The sequence below is a fragment of the Thunnus thynnus genome, chromosome 7, assembly GCF_963924715.1.
Source record: "Thunnus thynnus chromosome 7, fThuThy2.1, whole genome shotgun sequence".
Classification (NCBI taxonomy): Eukaryota; Metazoa; Chordata; class Actinopteri; order Scombriformes; family Scombridae; genus Thunnus; species Thunnus thynnus.
In genome coordinates, this window is record NC_089523.1 from 15,458,503 (window position 1) to 15,478,585 (window position 20,083).

Genomic DNA, 20,083 nt, shown 5'->3' on the forward strand with positions numbered 1-20,083 from the left:
CAAACCTGGATCATATTTCTTGATCAATAGTCTTCCTCCCACTGCACCAGGCTTAGCAGCACTTCCCAAGAATACTCATCCCCCAAAAATATTTCTGTTACTCATATGATATCAGACAATCAGTACTGGAAAAAGGACATACAAAACCAACTAAACAAACATAAAACAAAAATCTGTAAGGTTTTGTGGAGATCCTATGTTCACAATAATTATGATGAGGCTGATTTGTGCCCTCATAAAGTATTTCCCTCAGCCTTTACAAGGCAACCAAATACATCTTAAAATGCTATCACAAGCCCTAATTATTTAATGTGAGCCTGCACTCCAGATGACAAATCATACTTGCTGAAAACAAGATTTGAAAAGGATCAAAGAAATAATGCTTTGGAGAAAAAACAGTGACATGAATAATGAAAGCCCTCTGTTCAACTACAGTTTTGCCTGCAGATTTTGGGCTTTTGTTTTTTTTTCTTTTTTGGAGACGGATGCAGCTGTATTCATGTAAAAGAAATAAATGTAAATTTAAAACTCATCATCCAAAATAGACCCAATCCGAAATTTGGTTGAACTGAACAGCCCCAAATAGGCCCCATTTACACTGTCACTTCAAATGTCTTATAACCAGATAAAATCCAGATGCCATTCAATACACGTTTGTCCACACTTAGCTGCATCCGTTGGCTAGATCACAATTCTGATTGCAATCCATCTTGGTTTTCCCAGGCTACATGCAAATCAAGGTTGGTCCATTCCCTGTGCAAAGTGTGATGGTAATACGCCTGAAGCTGTTTATTAGCTGCCAAAAACCCCAGAAGAATATGTTGTGTACTTCAGCGATTTAGGTTACAAACACTAGCAATAACAGCTAGCTAGCAAACAACTATCCATACACTGCCATAAACAAATAAATGACTTTCATTTTGCTCAAAGTCCACAATCAGTGCGCCTTTTCAATAATCAAAATCAATAAAGCTTTTTTTTTCCTGTAGTTTCTGTAATGACACAGTGAGTGAGACAGCTGATTTCAGTGTAATTTTAGTGTAACTTAAGCTGCTGTTATCACAGGTGACAGATACCATAAAGGCTATTTCCACAGACTGCTTTCTGCGAAGCTTACGTAATACCTTTTCAACATCTGGTATTAGACAGACCCAAGACACACAGCAACAGATCTTTTAAGAATAATGTTGTACAGGTCAAACTTGGGTTCTGGATTGTTCTTAGTTAAAACACGGAGGGGATTTAGGCTAGTAATAAAATCACATTTTGTTTTGGCCTCTTCACTCTTTTCCTTGTATGTTTCCATTTGACTCCAGTCAGTGTTTTCTCTCTCATACTGATGCTGTTTTACTTTGCCTCATGGTTTTTCTTTTATCTAGTCCGCCTCAGTCCACTTCATATCTCTCACTACCTCACAACTGCTTCTCTCTCTCTGCCTCTCTCAGTTCAGATTGTTTTAGTCATTAGCTGACATGCTGATACCATCTCAGACACCTGTTCTCTCCTTCCAATGCTGCTTCTGCTCATTCTCTCTCTGCTTTTCTCTTCTCCCTTTCCTCTCTCTGCCTCCTTCTTCTTATCTGCTCGACAGGTCTGGAGAGAACAAATTAGACCTACTAAATTAAGCCACACACACTGCGCCAGTCTAGCTGAAGGGAAGCCGTGTGTGAAACAGGGAAAGACACAAACATACGCATGAGCACTTTGAGAAATGGGTAAAACTGATCAAATAAGGTGATTAGCCTCCAGAGTTGGATTCTGTTTTAAAATGACAGAGGTGTGATTATTTGACATGCAGAGAAATAACAAAGCGGGGCAGGGAGAAAAGACAGAGAAAGGTAATTGGGAGTTGTTGGTGGTTTATGCAGTGGTGGAAAGTAAAGTAAATACATTTACTCAAGTACTGTACTTCAGTACAATTTTGAGGTACTTCATTGTCATTATTGTCATTCTATTGGAAAGTCATGAGGCTGCTTTGTAGTATTTTTGGTTCAGGTCATTTAAGATCTCATTTGGCTCAAACATACAGTTTATTGCTGTGAGATTCCTCTATTACCGTCTGTGCTCCTCGTTTGCATATTGCCATAGCAATGTAAGACATATGAATTTGTCGTGGTGTGAGACTTTGAGGTCACCCGCATTGCTGCAATTATCTTGATTTTATTTTTTATTTGCTAGAGATGCCACTGCAATCCTGTTGTCTGACTTCAATTGGAAAAAATGTGACTAAACAACGGTAATTTTTGGCTTTTATTTGATGCTTTGTGCAACTTGAAATGTTCAAATGCAATTACTGCCTGGATAATGTTCAAAAGCAATGTTTTTCTGAGTGAACTCAGGCCACAACTAACGATTGCTTTCATTATTGGTTAATCTGTGGATAATTATCTTGATTACGTGATTACTTGTTTCATCTATGAGATGTCAGAAAATTGTGAAAAATGTCAATTACGGTTTCTCAAAGCCTAAGATGAAAACTAAAAGGTCTTCATTTATCCCGACCAATCGTCCACAACCCGAAGATATTCACATTTAAGAAGTTGGAACCAGAGAACTGACTCAGAAAATGACTCATTACTCAAACGATTGAATGGATTAATGAAACGTTTAATCAATTATCAGAATAGTCGGCATTTAATTTTCTCTTGATTGACTGATTGATTATCAACTAGTAGTGAATGAAGCACTACTTCTATGTCTTGCAGCAGATGGTGGGCTTACAAAGTGCATGACTATGACACCGGAGAACAGGTTTCTCATTCTGACTCATGTCTGTGGTTTTGTTTAGACGACAAAAGATTACAAAAGGTTGGTTAAGGTTAGTGAACAATTGTGATTTTGGTTAAATGTTAATAAATACATTGTGTCTTGTGCCTCAAGTCATTGCAGACTTTTTCTGTACTAAAACAAGACCCTGATCTTTTCCTAAATGTAACCAAGTGCTGCCTGTGTCTAAACAGAATCATTGAAAAATTACAGCAACATTCCCTCATTATGTAACTAGAAAATATGATCTTGCTTCCATTAAGTTTCATTCAAATTGATTTGCTTTTGCAACTTAGTTGTAAATAAATGAATTTCTAGGAGACAGGATTGAAACTACAGTGCCCAAATGAGGTTCTGTTGATAATGTGTTGAGCTTTCAGTGCAGATCATGAGGATAGACAGGGTAAATGTTTTCACAGGGGCTTTTATGTGAAAATGACTACATGAAAGCAAAAGATCATCTGCAAACACAGTATTTCTCTCTCTCTGTCTTGCCCTTTATTCCATCTGTGCTCATACCATTTTTTTCTTCTTTTTTTCCCCTCAGATAATAAGCAATGCCAGCAGTTCAACCCCGTCTGTGATGCCGTGTCTTCTCCCCTCTCCCTCTCCTCTGCACTCATGAAAGAGGAAGCCAGGGAACATCTTTAAATGCCTTTCTGTCTCTCTGCTGCTCTTTCTCTTCCCCTTTCCCCTCTGATTATAGGGCTGGAGAACATCTTCAAATCTGAGTCCCTCTCTTTCTTCTTTCCTCTTCTTGACAGAATGACAAAGATAATCTCCTTAACTGTTCATTTGACAGCCTTTAAGAGAACATTTTCTCATCCTTGCTCCCTTCCTCCTGCCCTCCTTCCCCTATCCCTCCATCTCTCCTTTACTGTCAAATGGACGTGTGAAAAAAGAACAGTCGGCTAATACATTTTGGCATTTTATCGACAGTGTTATAGGGCTGTCAACGAATATTATTAATTCGATTATATAATCAACTTGTAAAAAAATCCCCCCAAAACAATATTTGATTGTGAAAATTAATATTCAGTTGCGAAAAAAAGCAGCACTACTGCTGCTGCTGTCTGCCTTGCGAATTCTCGCCTGGGCCTGGGCTGCTGCACTGAATGCACTGCATGACAGACAGGAGTCATACAACATCACTCTCATTGATTGAAAATGAAATGTATGTCAAGCTGAAACCTGCAAATAATTAAACAACAACCATGTGGTAATGATGGCAGAGAGTTCACAACCTAACTCGGCTAGAGCGAATGATTTGCACTCTGAGCGATCTAAAAAGCTCCATTTGGAAATACTTCAGATTTTGGTGACCAGTATGAATATTACCTAACCTTTTTAAAAGTTAGGCTATTGAATAACATTAATTACGAATCATTCCTTTGATCTCACTGTGAGAGACAGTGCGTTCTCAGTTTAGCACCAACCATGGTGCACAGAGAGAAAGAGAGAGAGAGAGAGAGGTCTACGGCATTTAAATGAAGTTTTACGGTATATGACATTATTTTATTATTATTATATATATTATGTTTATGTAATTATGTAGTTATGTCTCTCGTTGTGTAGGTTTGCCCTTATGCCGTAGGACATAATACGCAAAAATAGATATTTGAGTGGTTCGAACCATTCGTATTTTTAGAAGGAATAACCAAATGTCAATTTTTGCCAATTTTGACAGAATGTTGTTACTAGATCCTCCCCCTCTCCCTTCCTCTGTGCCCATCTCAACCCAGTCTCATGACAGTTTGTGAAATAGTCATGAAATTGAGTCGTACACCTACTTTCCATTTTTTTGGTGACACTAAGCATGACTTTCAAATGAATGTATTTTATTTGGAATAATGGTGAATGAGGCTCATGTGTAATGCAGCCGATGCCACAATTGAAAACTGACAAAAAAACCCCTTTCTTTTCAGAATTGAAGGAAAAATAATTAAAATTGATGGCCTTAACCTTAACCTCTCATATTGCAGAGTTATCAAGGACAGTTTTGTGTTTTTGTGCTTAGAAATGTTAAAGATATTAAAAGAAAATCATAACACAGTGATAGTGAGGAAAATACTTCCAGGTGGCAGGTCTTCTGGTCCGCCCACCAGACTAAGGTGGACTGATAAAATTCAAATAAAGAAATAAAAACAAGGAGAAAATCTCATGATTAAATGTTGAGTAATGTAGTAGTTATAGTTTTTAAAAAAAGATAACAAGTGACAAAAAACAGTACAGCTTCTGTGCTCCAGATTGCTGACTGACAGAAAAAAAAGGCACAAAAGATATTCCAATTGAAATTAGTTTGAAAGTTGTGCTTAGTGTCCTGAAAAAAATGGAAAATTCGTGCCCATGTGCACAAATCTATAGATTCAATTTTGTGATTATTTCACAAACTGCCATGAGACTGGGTTGCCCATCTATTGCCCCCCCCCCCCCCATCATCCTATCTCTATCCTTTATTGTCAAGTGGAGGTAAAAGAGTGAAAGAAACATTTTATCTGGAGTATTGCAGTGGTACTCAAACTGAACCCAACGTGACAAAAAATATAATAAAAACTTTAAGCTGTGTCCCATATAACAGCTCATGATTCATCGTCAGCTGTGTGTGTGTGTTATAGTGTGTGTGTGTGTGTCTTAGTGTAAGTACCTCTCTCACCAGCAGCGAGTAGTAGACTTTGAATCCCGGCTTTGCAACAAAGTAATCATCAGACTTGAAGGTGACTCTGAGCATGTTGGTTTTGGAGTTGAGGCTAGGCGGTGCCTTCTGCCCACACCAGCGACCCCAAATTATAGTGCTGGTCTCCAATTGGTCCTCCACTTCAACAAAGTCATACCTGGAGTGAGAGATAGAGATAGAGAGGCAGATGAATGTGTGGGAGGAAAGAATGAGAAAAAGACAGATGATAAACACTGAACATGTCAATAAAATGTAAAAGGTGAGATTTTGAAACTGAAGAAAAACATGAACAGATGAATGTTTCTGTCTCACAAATGGAAAAGTTGGGAAAGGTTTTCATTTTTTGGGTAACGACAACATTGCACTCACCAAGTTAACTGCTTAATTGAGATGTAGGAATGCAGTGGGGCCGGAAACAAGCAAACTGATGATCATACAGGTTTTACACAACATCCAACCCAGGCTGGCCAAACATTTTTGAGTAGAAACCAAGGTGAATGGTAAAATTATGACCCAAACTATCCACCATAAACATTCATCACAGTTATCACAGTTTACAGACAACTATGATCTTCCATACTCACAGTAGTTACACACACAGACAGTTTTTTCTGTGCATTAAAGGATTATTATCTACTGTGTTTTCTCTCAGTTTTATGTCCAAATTAAAGGAACATTTTGAGAAATATGTTTATCTGTTTTCTTGCCATGAGTTAGATCGATATCACTCTCATGTGTGTCCTTTAAGTATTAGGCTCCAGCCAGGCTAAAGCTTAGCTTTACACAAAGACTGGCTCTGTCCAAAGGTAACAAAATGTGACTACCAGCTCCTCTTAAGCTCACTAATTGACATGTTATAGCATGTTATGGGAAGTCACTGCTCCCAGCCAAGAAATCGCTCTGCACATAACCTCTCACAACTTGTCATATTTACACTTTGGTTCTTGTAACGGTTAAACACATGAGATATACTGTACAGTGTTAATTGGTGACTGTTAGAATTGCTAGTTCTCCAGATTTTGTTACCGTTTAACAGAGCCAGGTTACTTGTTTCCCCCCATTTCCAGTCTTTGTGCTAACTGGCTGCTAGCTCCAGCATCCCAAGTGGGATCGATGTTCTCATCAAGCTCTTGGCAAGAAAACAAATAAGTGTGTTTCCCAATATGTTAAACTATTCCTTTATAGGTTTAAAAAATATGGCTAAACTGCTGTGTTATTTTCAACTTGTCTGATAGCCTAACTGCTCATATTTCTTGCCACATCAGACTTGGGCCATACTGCTGTGTTTCCATATCTCCATGATTACTCATTATTGGTGAGTAATGTGTTATCAAAAAATGATGGCCAAAACAACAAAAAAGACCGAATTTGTAAAAAACTGTAATTTTCCTTTAAAGACATAGTGCACATTTAGTTCCTTCTGATACTCTAAAGTGCTGTTTAGGTTAGTTTTAGGGTCTTAGGACAAATTTGAGACAAATTTATGTTGTGTTCTCATACCACTCTGCCAAAGTCCTTGAAAACAAGTATTTTGGAGGGAAATGTTTAGAATAACTTTGACTCAACGTTTCAGCAATCAATCCCCCAGTCAACTAGTAAGTCCATCTATCAAAAACACACACAAATACACACACACACAAAGTCAATGTGACATACAAGATTTGAAAAACCAAGCAAAGCTCCTCTCTCCCTCTTCTTACCTTTCCAAATCTCTCCTCCCCCTCTTTTCCCCCTGCTGCTCCCCCTTGTCTTTTCAGCAAAGTGCTTACAAAGACAGCTGAGTTGCATGTGGGGATTAAAAAGTCTATTTTCTCCCCTCAACCCTCAAGGACAAACTTCTTATACTTCTTGCCAAGAAAGCACACTTCAACTAAGTGATACCACCCCCTCAGCTTTTTATATTCTTTTCTCTCACATCCTTTAAATCATAGTTTATTGTTGGTGTGCTAATGTGCATACATGATAAGATAATTTTTACATGTTTTACTGTTGTACGTCTTTTCAGTTTTTACTCAAACTTTTCCTCTTCTCTTTGTCACTCCAAACCATCCTCTCAATCATTCCTTCTCTCACTTGCTGGATCTTTCTCTTGTCTTTAATCACTGTTACTTTCATCTGACTTTTCTCCCTTACAGTCCCTTGTTATTCATCAATGCTTCCTCCCCTTTGTACTCCGTACCTCTATCCTTCTTTCCCATCATTCAGTTATTGTCCTTCTCTCGTTTTGTCTTTTTTTCTGAAGGTGTTTTATGTCATCCTGCTCACTAATCTATATCTTCTGTTCTCATTCTCTCCTCTAAATCCTATTACTCCCCTCTCACTCTGTTCCTTTTCGGTCTTTCTGTATGTCATGTTTTACCTGCACGCTCCGTTCTCAGCCTCCTCCAGGCCAAAGTGTCCGTCGAACTCCAAGTGTATGAGGCTTCCTGGTGGTGACAGCAGTTTCCATGACAACAGCAGGTTGCGTGGGTAAGCGTTGGGGTAGCGTGGGCTGTGGATGACTCCACCCACCGGTGTTACCGTGATGTTTTCCTCTTTGCGGTACAAGTCTGTGGTGAGGCGATTGCTGTCTGTTAGTGGTTACAACTAATCAGTTAGTTAGTCCAGTAATAAATAGACACAAGCAAAGCAGCTTGTTGACATGCACATAATATGCAAATCCACATGTAAAAACATCAAGTGGCCTTTAATGGATGTTGGCACAGAGACAGAAGCACAAACACATACACAGACAAACAATGCACACAAATTTTTTTTTGGTTTTTACATATCTAGTTCAAAAATAAAGGATAGAGGTACAAGGTGAGAATACCCATTAAGTCCAGTCTTCCAAATTGCTTGTTCTGTATGTGCAAGGATCTGTTGAACATGTTTTTGAGGATGTCCATGAGTGTGTTTGTGTCTTTCCTTGCTCCAAAGTGTGACCTTTTCACACCTGTTATATTTTGATATTTCTTGTGCATGAGTGGAAAATTTTCCCTGATGATGGTTCTAGAGATAAAGTCAACGGGTCAACAAAAAAATCACATTCATATTCAGTCATGAATACAGGCAGCTAATACAAAGAAAAACTAGCCCTCCTGAAATTAGGAATCATTCTCTGGTGACCACAAATATTCACACTCTTTAGAGCCGCAAACTATTAGTCAATTAATCAAGAGGCTAATTGATAATAAAAATAATGTGTCAGTTGCAGCTCTAATTTATACCCTGCCTTGTAGTGCTCTGGCCAGCAGCTGTTGAGATATCTTGTTTTGGATCAACTGATGCACAGTCTGACATCACCACTGTCAGTCTGGAACTAAACCATTGTAAAATATACAGTATTGTCAACACAGCAAAGAAAGCATGCATGGTATGTACTGTACATGGAATGCAGCATGTAAAACATGTTGTGCTTTGCGTAAAAATACTTATAGTATGTGTAAATAACAGTGTCAGTCTTTACAATAAAGGAACATTACACTGCTATGCCAAAACAGACAAAATACTGTACAGAATGTCCCCAATAAAGTCGGTATGGTCAGTCTACTTTACTAGCTCACTATGCACCCATACAACCGTACACACACACACACACACACACTCTCTCTAAAATAAAGTACGCACATGATAATGTATACCACCAACCACCTTAAGAATCTGCAAAAAGAAAATTAAAAAGAAATTGTCTTGGATCTATTAGCTATCATGGCCAGTGATTATTAGCTTTATTACTTTACTGACTTCTTCTACAAAAGGTGCTACAAATGGTACTTTCTAAAGTAGCGTGTAAAGCATAATAATTGTTCATCGGTATTACAAAATGTAATTAATTGGCCTCATCATTTTATTGATGACTTTCTAAAAAACGAGGGAAATTTTCACACATGCACGCACACACATACACTCAGAAGGTCAGACTGTGTGCTGAAGTAGGCTGACAGGGCTGTTTTTTTCTGAGGGGTGTGTGGTTTTTGCAAGGAAGAGAGAGCTGAATGCATAATCAAGGCACTATACCCTGCACCCCAGGGAGATGATGATGAAGCTTTGGCCCTCTCCACCTCTTCACTGCAAACCCCCGTCATTCCACCCTCCTGTCTCATCCCATCCTTCCCTCTCGTTACGGTTTTCTTCTTTGCGTCATTCAATGATCCTGTCTCATCGGTCATTCAACGTTCTTCTGTAGTCACACTGTTCTGCAAAATCTGGCTTCAGCAATTAACACTGTACCTAAGTATGTGTGTGTACATGTATTGTGTATTAGAGAAAGGGTGTGTACTTCCAGTTATTAGCTGTTATGCTGATGTGAATGTGTGTGTGTGTGCATATTTGTGTGTGTGTGTGTGTGTGTGTGTGTGTGTGTGTGTGTGTGTGTGTGTTGGGGCAGAGTTTGTTTGTAATGGGATTCTTCCTCTGCTGATCAGAAGCCTGACTGTGTGAGTCCATTCACTCATGAAAGTGCTTATGTGTCAGGAACTTCCACCCACTAAGGTTGCTGGGGAACGGAGCTCTGTGTGTGTGTGTGTGTGTGTGAGATGTGTATCTATTTTCATAAGGGAATTTGTCTTTATGCGTACGGTACTGTTATCATTTCTTTGTATACAGAATTATCCCTTAATAGTAGACATCATTTTACAACATAGTATGAAGGCTATAAAGATAGATAGATGTTGTTACAGCAGCATACACAAATAGTACAGAGCAGATACTCAAAATCTCTGTTTTTGTCATGCACACCTGAACTCGCCACTGAAACAATTTCATATATCCTACCTTCTATACATCATGAACTTTTGAATTGCAGTAGAGCTTTGACAATTGTTTCAGTTCCATATTGATTTGGCTTTGGCTTTCTCTCAACTGGCTGGACAAGTTAGTAAGTGAGCTAATGCGAGATGATTGACGACGATGGCGCACTAGACATGGCTATGCTGCCTAAACTTTACAAAAGTTTTCGAAATTGAGCCCAGAGGAACTAAATAGACTCAAGATACTCTGTAAATCACCAATGAACCCTCTGGTATGACAGGGAAAGCGACGACTTCTAATATTAACTGCGCTCAGATGAAAAACAGCAAGAAGAAAGACAAACACGTCTGTTACCAAACCACACCACAATATCACCACTGCCCAGCACCATGGAAGAAACCCCGAAATGGGCAAAAAATTTTGCTTAAAGCTCACTGAGATCAGGAGTGGCTTTACAACCAAAAAGGACGGTATGGCTAACTCTATTCACGTGCTTAAGAAGGACACTATGCTAAGCCGCCTCCTCCTAAGAAGGAAAATGTCACCTAATGTAGACGTCATTGGTGTCATGGCATCTAATAATGATATTGGAGTTAGTTGAAAGCCTGGTGCGTCTTGTCTTGATGCTGATGGGTGTCTTGTAGATCGGTAACAAATGCCAAGGGGCATGACAAAGTGTCAGTATTTGGTGCCCTGGGAATGAGAACAGGCTGTGATCTACTATTATATGAAGGGCCCCCTTATTGTTGGGGATGATTTTAATTGCGTCAACAGTCGGGAATATACTTTCTATTAAAACCAACATAATTCCTACTCTACAGACTACATCCTTATGTCTTCAACATGTCTTCCACATAGGAAACATAATTACAGAATATTTTTAAATAAATTTGAATTCAGTGTCATCTTTGGCTACTGCATGGGAAGCCTTCAAGGCCACCTGTAGAGGATGGATTATTAGCTCCTCTACAGCTGAGAATGCAAGCAAGCAGAGAAAAATCTGCAATTAAGTGACAAATAAAGGAGATTCGAGGAACAGCAAATGGCTGACCCATCCAAATTAGATTTTAGGAAATCTCTTCTTGCCACCAGAGTGGACTTGAAGGGGATGTTACATTAGGAGACAGCTTATGCTTTATTCAAAACACAAAAGTTTCATTTTGAGGTGGGTGACAAGGCAGGCAAGATTCTAGCTAATAGTCTAAAGCAAATAGAAAACAGACAGTTTATTCCAGCAATCAGAGATGACAATGGAAGACTTCAATGTGATGTAATGATAATTAGTCATTTATTTAAACAGTATAAAACTATAAGGAACAGAGAGAAAGGTTAGTAATGGGGAAATGAATGAGTTCTTTGAGCATTTGGATCTGCCGTCTGTCAGTGAGATAGATAAACAGTTGTTGGATGTCCCCTTAAGACATTCAGATATTGAAACTGCAATTATGAAAATGGCTTCTGGGAAAACTCCTGGTGAGGATGGATTTGGTGCAGAAATTTGCAAATGCTTTAAAAAGCAGATATTCCCCATTCCACTTTTACTGTATGAAGAGACTGTTGAATGTGAATCTATGCCACCCTCTACGTGTAAAGCCATCATATGCCTTTTGCCAAACCAGGAAAAGATCCAAGACAAGTGGGGAACTACCGGCCCTTAAGCCTTCCGATACTGGCAAAGGCAGTGACTCTTCGTTTGGAAGGGGTAGTTCCATCCATAGTCCATATAGATGAACTTGAACAACATGTGGAGGCTCATTCATGTATTACTGGGTGCAGATTCCCTTGACAAGCTGGCTTTCGCTGCATCACTTGGTGCAGAAAAGCTGTTCAATAGAATCAAATGGCTTTATCTGTTTTATACTTTTAAAAAGTTTGGCTTCAGTCAAAGGTTCATTATTTGGGTTAAGGCCCTTTACTGTGCCCCGCATTTATCACTCAGGACTAATGGCCTCATTTCAGAGTCTTTTCCTCTTCAACGTGGAGTAAGGCAAGGATGCCCTGTCAGTCTCCTACTTTTGATTCATTCACTCTTGAGCCTTTAGCTTATATGATTCGTGCTAAAGTGGATATACATGGTGTGAACCTACATGAAATGTAATTATAAATTGAACATGATGACATATTACCCTCAGTAGACCAGTTCCTTACCACCAGTTGTCTGTCAGCAGTTAATCAATACCTTTTGAAGATTTTCAGGGTATAAGATTAACTGGAATAAAAGTGAGGTAATACCTCTCAATTCCCATACCTATAGGTCTGATCTCAAGAGTACACCTTTTTTGTGGCAAATGAATGGAATTAATTATTTAGGAATCAATATTATATCCCCTGTAGCCAAAATATTCAGTCTGAACGGTCCTGTTATCCTCCATGCAGTGAAGGATGACATTAATAGATGGACAGCTTTACCACTATCTCCATGGGCCAGAGCTGAATTTTTGAAAATGAACATATTACCTAGGCTTACATACATAATTTCTTCTATTCCTCTTAAGGTTCCTGACAGCTGGTTCAAAGAGATACGTTCCCTCTTCACTCAGTTCCTTTGAAACAAAAATAAACCCAGAATTGCATACAAAAAAATAATTATACCAGGAACTAAAGGGGGCCTAGGAGTTCCGGATTTGTTTAACTACTACGTCTCATATAACACAAGGTATCCATTGTCATTGGCATACAAGGAACATTATCAAGTGGGCAGTTGGGAGTAGTTGAAAAAGTTGATTCTGGCCCAACATAAGAATATAACCCTGGCATCACTTGGATGCTCACAGTGGGCCTCGATATGGAGATTGGTCATACGTTTATCCAAATGTGTTAGATACAAGATCATTCAATATAAGATTCTACGTGGAGCATATATGACTCCTGTCAGACTAGTAAAGATGACTGTAAATGCCTCTGATTTGTGTTGGCATAATTGTGGTAGTCATGATTCATTTATGAATTTGTTATGGGACTATCCTGCTGTGAAATATTTGTGGTTAGAAGTGCATGCCACGATGTCAGAGATTTTAGATGTTGATCTTCCTCTCTCTCCTACCATATGCATTTTGGGTAAAAAAACAAAACAAAACAAAAAACCCTGATAATATAACTATCCCATGAATACACGCCTTTGGGCATTAGGTTGCCCTTCACTTAAGAGATTGATACTTCTCAAATCGAAGGAGCAAAAGCCAGCCAGCTTTCTTCTTAAGGGAGTCAGGGCTGGAGGATTAACTAGACTTCTTTAACATGGAGAAAGCAGCCTGTTTACTGAAAGACTTTGATAAGGGTCTGAGTGGGCACTGGGACATTGTCAGTGTTTGTATGTGTACATGGGTTGAATGTTTGTGAATTCATATGCCAATGTATTTGTGCACGTGGCCACTATATCCACATTTGCATAACTCTGAACTTGTGACAAGTATACAAGGTTTCATGTACTCCTCACAGTTTTGTCTCATATACTGTATGTTCTGTGTTTAAAATTCTGAAACTGAAATTAAAAATTGTAACTAAAAAAAAAAACACAAACAAACAAACAATAAAATAACAGAACTAATGAGTTTCTTTAAAGGTCATATGATATCATCTTGCTTGTGATGTTTGCATGACATTTAGGATTTTACTGCTACTACTGTGAAAAAATAAAATGATCAGGGGGTAGTATGAAGCCTAGAGGTTCAATGACTTGCTGCACAATAACCTGGATTCAAATTCAATATTTCCTTATCCAACCTGCTGGAGGGTCTCTGGCCAACCTCAAATCCTTTACAGATTCAAGGCTGCAGCTCTATAGCTGACACTGACCTTTGACTTACCTGGATGGGAGTATGTAAAAAGAGAAAATATAAACTCTCCCCAACTTACTCCTTCATGCATTAGTTTCAAATAGTACTTCTTGTCTCTGTTCTTTAATTATTAACATTGGAAGCCAATCCTGGTCCCATACACAACTTAACACATTTTCAAACCTAGAGGTTGTTTGCTCCAGTTCAAATCAGTACATAGGTTGGTAAACTTGGTGTGTTTTCCCCTTAGTCTGTTCGTTTTCAAACAAAAAAAAAAAGTGAACCAAAATGCATCACTACAAGCCACATGAGAACATTCACTCTGCTCATTGATCAGATGTGTCTGGGGCAGGAGCAAGAACATAAACACAGGAATAAGGCCCTGTAGAAGGTCCTCTGGCCAAATACTGTTCTTCGTGGCGCTAGTCCATGTCAGACCTCAATTAATTATCCGGCTTGTTGCTAGCAGCTGTTAAATTTGCTCATACACATTCCAGTATGCAAAGCATACCTGGCTACAGGAGCTGTTTAGCTCAAACTCGCAGACTATGCCTAGTAGTTGGATCAGATCAAGGTCAGATCACATTCCTGCCACAAACAAACTGTTCGAGTATTCGCTTGGGACCGCTTGTGTTGGCACGCACCCAAGAATGAATACTGTGTTCAGACCTGGCCAAATAAATTGTGCCAAGGGGGAAAATTAATCGATTTAACTGGACTACAAAGTGCAGGTCTGAAAACCCTCTTGTCATATGGAAACTTGAAGTCTCCAGTGCACATACTCTGAGAATGGACTTTTTAATGAAGTAGGAGAAATCTTGTATCCAGCAATTAAACTTTTGAAATGAACAATATCTGCATATTCATCGACTCTGGAATTCTTAATGAAGAGGAAGGAGTACATGCAATTTTAAAAAAGTTTAACTAGTTAACTGAACTTTTTTGTGGAGAACCAGACCATACACAAATTATTATTCAAAGCAGAGTATTTTATATATCTTTAAAAACTTTCTGGAGGGGATCTTTAAATTTTTCTACAATGTTTCTAAATTATGCTGCATGAACACAGGTGTGTGCGAGTGTGTCTGTGTGAGGGTGAAGAGTGAGTGAAAGACAGAAAGCATTAAGAAGAAGGAAGATACTAAAATGAGAAATGACAAAATATGCAGATTTGCTCAAGCAGCACCCAGCTCTTTTGGATGCTGTTCCTCAGTCACACCATTGACCTTACTATAAATCATGCAGCGATGTCAATGACACCAATGCAAATTAATGCAAATGATACAATGATGAGCGCAGAGATTTCGATTAAGGATCCAATCCTGAGAATTTGCAGTGCTGGAAACTAATGGGGATATTTAGTCTGTCTGTGATTTTGGATAAAGGGCTGAAATGAAATCAGGATTGAGCAGCATCCTGAAGCACTCAACACATATGTTGGGGGCTCAGTGGGGTACAAAGTGCTTTCTTGAAGTTAGGACACTGACACATTTTTGTCTGGTTATTTGTCTCTGTACTACAACATGGAGGGTTTATTTTAATGTGCTCAATATATCAACAAATGTCAGCTTCACTGACAAAATCATATCACTGCACTGGATGGGCACAGGATGAATTAAATATAAAAAAAATATGAGAGGCTGTTATTACTGGGCTTAACTATGCATGTAAAGATATGTTTTTCCAGTAAATCGCCTCCAAATATGTTACCAAATAGTTTCAGTTTAATTTGTCTGTCTCGCTTGCCCACAGTAACTACCACTGCTGCTCTGGTGCCTGATGTTCCAGCATCTGGTTTGTATCTCTTATTGAGGGAAGTGACAAAAAGCATCAGAGAAACAGAGAGACAATCTGTGTCTTTATCCACTTATAGTTCTCACTGCATTAAGCTGAAGCTTAGATTTTAAAAAAATCCATATGGGCTTTGTATGTATTTATTTTCCCAGTGGGATGGAGCAGACAGATTCTCGGTTGAAAGCATTGTTGCAGGTGGGAGTGATCAAAATGTTTAAAGGAGAGGGCAGGAGTGGGATGGTGCATTTTCATGAGTGGTTGGTAATGGTCCAAAATTCTGTGGCAAACAAGCAGGTGAAGGATTGAATAAACAGTTCCATGCAGATCTCTTATTTTGGATGAATACTGAGTCTACTGTTTCTAAATGAACTGCAACTAATTTTAGTCTTAAAGGGGACATAATATTCACATTTCTAGGTCTACATTTTTAACCTGGGGCTCTACAGGTATATCTTTGCATGATTTGCTGCACAAAAAACTTTTTTATCTTACACTGGCCCTTTATGCAGCCCCTTAGTTCAGCATGTCTGAAACAGGCTATTTTAGCTCCTGTCTCTTTAAGCCCCGCCCTCCAAATGAGCCCACTCCGATCTAATTGGTTAGCTTTCAGAAGCTGTGTCATGGCCAACTTCCCACTGCTCGAGTGACTATGTGAACAAACTATGAAACAAACTATAGTAGTAGGATTTCACTACTTTTTCTTGTTCTTTACTCAAAATGTCAACTTCTCAAATACTACTGTATATGTTCAAGCCAAAATCTGATCCGAAATATGCAAGTGGACAAAGCAAGCGACACATGGAAAAACATTAGCAACAACCTTAGAAACCAAGGCTACAGAATAGACAGCCGTTTGTGGGCATGCATGGTGATCTGATGTCAGGTAGAAAACAACAGTTCAGAGCAGGTTGAGGCCCTGGCTTTTGACTTGCCGGGAGCATATAACAAAAGGTAGGCAGTGGCACCTTTAAAAATGTATCCAAATTTGCTACGGTTGTATTTTTTTGCATTTTTGAAAAATCTTTGCAACATAAGATCACAGCACATAACTCAAATCAATTAAAGCCACAAAATCATCAGTCTTATTATATGGTGTGTTTACAGGATCTGTGTTCTAAACCAGTCACATAACAATAATCTCTTCCAAACTTGACGGAAAGTTTAAGTTCTGCAATCTCAAGAAATTAGATGATGTCACTGGTGCTGATAATATCTTCGACAGTCTGACTCACACTCCTAGATTTAAATACACTCACACACACAATATCTGACACTGGCAATTAAGCTTTCAGACTCCTGATCTGACACTTAAATAACTGTGACAATGATGCTGCGTGACTGCGTGGTTTGGTGTAGTGTGTGTGTGTGTGTGCGTGGGGCCAATGAAAATGTGTTTGTGCACGTGCCAAGTTCTCAGTAAAAGTTCTTGATTGAATGTGTGTATTTGCATGGAAGCATGTGTGCCAGGATGTATGTGGGTAAATTCTCACTAATTAAACTTGGCTCTCCCACCTCCAGTGCCAGGGTGTGATGTTCTACATGGCTCTGAGATCTATTTCTGATCCAAGTACCAATCACACTCCAATCACCCAGCAACCAGATTGCATCAAAGACCTACAAAATAGCTCTGTGGAGACAGTACTGAAGTCACGAGAACAGAACTGATCATGAAGATGTAAAACTTTGTATTTCTTTCTCCATTAAAAGTTGTTTTTGGTGAAGTCACAGGAGTGCAAACACTTTCCTGATATTAAACTTCACCCCTTAAAATCCAGCTCTCTACTCCGTGCAAACTAAACAGTATTTTTCCTGAGTGACAGATTGCATATGATACATTCTCACTCAGAAACACAATCCCACAGGACATTACCTATAACAAGGCAACCCCATTTCCTACATCTGCCATCCCCTGTCTAACATATCCTGTCTGACTTTCATCTTCTCAAAATGAATTCTCATAAGCCCTAACACTAGCTAACAGGACACATACTCTACCTAATACATGCACTTTCAGCTGTGAAAAACTCCCCAGAGATACGCAGTGCTGCTGTTCTCATTTGTGGTGGCATTCCCAGTTTCTATCTATAAAAAAAGAGATGCTTTCAACCGCTGTGGATTGGGTTTAGATGTGTTTTAAGACTATAAAGTTAGTTTACAGGTGAAACCAAATTATTGCATCGATTTAATAAATTAAAACAGTCTTAGCTTGCGTGACAGTTAATTAAGGAAAAGAGAAATTCACTTCTAAGCAGACAGAGTAAATTTGACCAGGGAGTAATGAAACCAATCCCAGTATTGTTTGAATGTTAAAGAAGGGTATCTGGAAAGGGAAAGATGATAATATAATGTAACAAAACAGTAGTTTGTGAACAAAATTAGATTATTTTTGACAATTTATTCATACTGCAGTTAGTGAGAATGCTGAGTAAATCTGGATATGGCTTGGATGAACAGTAGCTCTACCAATCACCTACAGTGATATTTGACTTCAAGAGTAAGTGGGCTACAGCTACACCCTCAGATTTTGCCAAGACTCTCCCTTCCAATTGTCTAATTTTTGTAATATCTCAACAATAAGATCTTTTTTTATCCACTAAGAATCTGGAAACTTATCCATGCTCTCATTACATCCCACCTAGACTACTATTACTCACTGTACTCCTGTCTCACTTGATACAACCTCTCCAAACTTCAACTAGTTCAAAATGCCGCAGCGAGACTTCTCACAGAATCCAATAGAAGAGTCCACATAACACCGATTTAAGCATCTCTATACTGCTTTAGAATTGATTTTGAAATTTTAATGTTTATTTTTAAAGCGCGTTTGGAGTTGGCCCCTGACTTACTAACCCCTTACAAGCCTGAGATCCTCTGGCAGAGGTCTCCTAGCTCTGTGTCTTCTTTTAAATCTCTCTTAAAAATGTACTTTTTCAGAACTGCTTTCTCTTGAATCAGTTATTCTTCTGTTTTTACTTTACTCGTTTTTACTGTGTTTTAGTAATTCATACCTCGCTTGTCATTATTATTGTAACAATTCTATATTTATTTATTATTTATGTGGTAATTCATCTGGTTTTTATGTCTTTGTAAAACACTTTGTGACTTGTTTTTGAAAAGCGCTATATAAATAAAGTTATTATTCCAGCATGTTTGAAAAGGTTAACCAAGGAGTGAGAGGTAAACATCTGTTCAGCCTTGTAGCTACATAGTGTGACAACGCAGAAGTGTGGGGACACTGACACTGACCATAACTCAGGTTCTTGTGTTGTGTTTTCTTAAAATATCAAATATCTTGTTCATAAATAAAGTTATTATTCCAGCATGTTTTAAAAGGTTAACCAAGGAGTGAAAGGTAAACATCTGTTCAGCCTTGTGGCTACATAGTGTGACAACGCAGAAGTGTGGGGACACTGACATTGACACTGACACTGACCATAACTCAGGTTCGTGTGTTGTGTTTTCTTCAAATATCAAATATCTTGTTCATGTTCTTGTTAACATCAGTAGCTATGTGCCAGCTGTCTCCAACCACAACTCTAAATTGCAGTTCTGGCAAAGTCACAGTAGGAAAGAAACACAAAACTTATAAATAATGAATGTCAAACACCAAAAAAGCAAAAAACTGTAGGCTCCAATTCACAGATCAACTCTCCTGCTCAAAATCTGATCCCTTTCAGCAGCGTTGCATTTGAAAATGAGCATGGATCATGATCTTTCAAAGTGATTGGCCACACCTTCAATAATCTGCTTTTATACTGAGTGTTTTCTTTCACTGATGACATGTCTTAATACAATCTTTTAGGTGGCGCTTTGAGACAGATTTTTATGTATTGTTTGTTTTATTCTATCTGAGACAAGTAATAAAAAGAAGTTTATTACCATAAAACTTAATTTTGGTGTTGTTACGCTTTCAAAAAGAAAAAAAAAATTAACTCTATTATTACTATTATTGTTGTTGTTTTTACAGCCCCATTTTCTATCCTTCCCAGTTATCTGCTGAATTGTTTATTCATCTGTGTTTGGCAACAGAGTGTAAAACATTGCCCATTAGCAGCAAAACTGCTGCTAAACACTGTGTGTGCACGCGTGAATGTGTGTGTGTGTGTTTATGTCTTTGGTTGTTTATGTGTGTAAAGTAGGTTTGCATGTGCACATCTGTTCATCACTATATATGGGTCTATGTTTGTGTGGGTCTATGTGTGGGTATTGGTTGTTGATGCGGGAAGCTGTACTTGCACCCTCAGAGTATTTCCACCCATGAGAAATAACCAAAGCCTTTTCCATCTGGCTAAATGTTAGCTCAAGGCCTGTGTGTGTGTGTTTGTGTGTGTGTGTGTGTGTG

At 38.6% G+C, this 20,083-nt stretch overlaps 1 protein-coding gene across 3 annotated transcripts in view; it reads right to left on the bottom strand.

Annotated features, from left to right (window-relative positions):
• pdgfd (platelet derived growth factor d) overlaps positions 1–20,083 on the bottom strand; it is a 62,826-nt gene that overhangs the window by 21,206 nt on the left and 21,537 nt on the right. Inside the window, exons 2-3 of one of the 3 annotated variants that reach the window (XM_067594562.1) lie at positions 7,800–8,010; positions 5,420–5,597 (exon numbers count right to left, since the gene is read on the bottom strand). In XM_067594562.1, the coding sequence (XP_067450663.1) occupies positions 5,420–5,597; positions 7,800–8,010 (389 nt within the window). Of the gene's footprint in view, positions 1–5,410; positions 5,598–7,799; positions 8,011–20,083 lie in introns of all 3 variants that reach the window. The other 2 variants (XM_067594561.1, XM_067594563.1) reach the window with 2 other exon arrangements.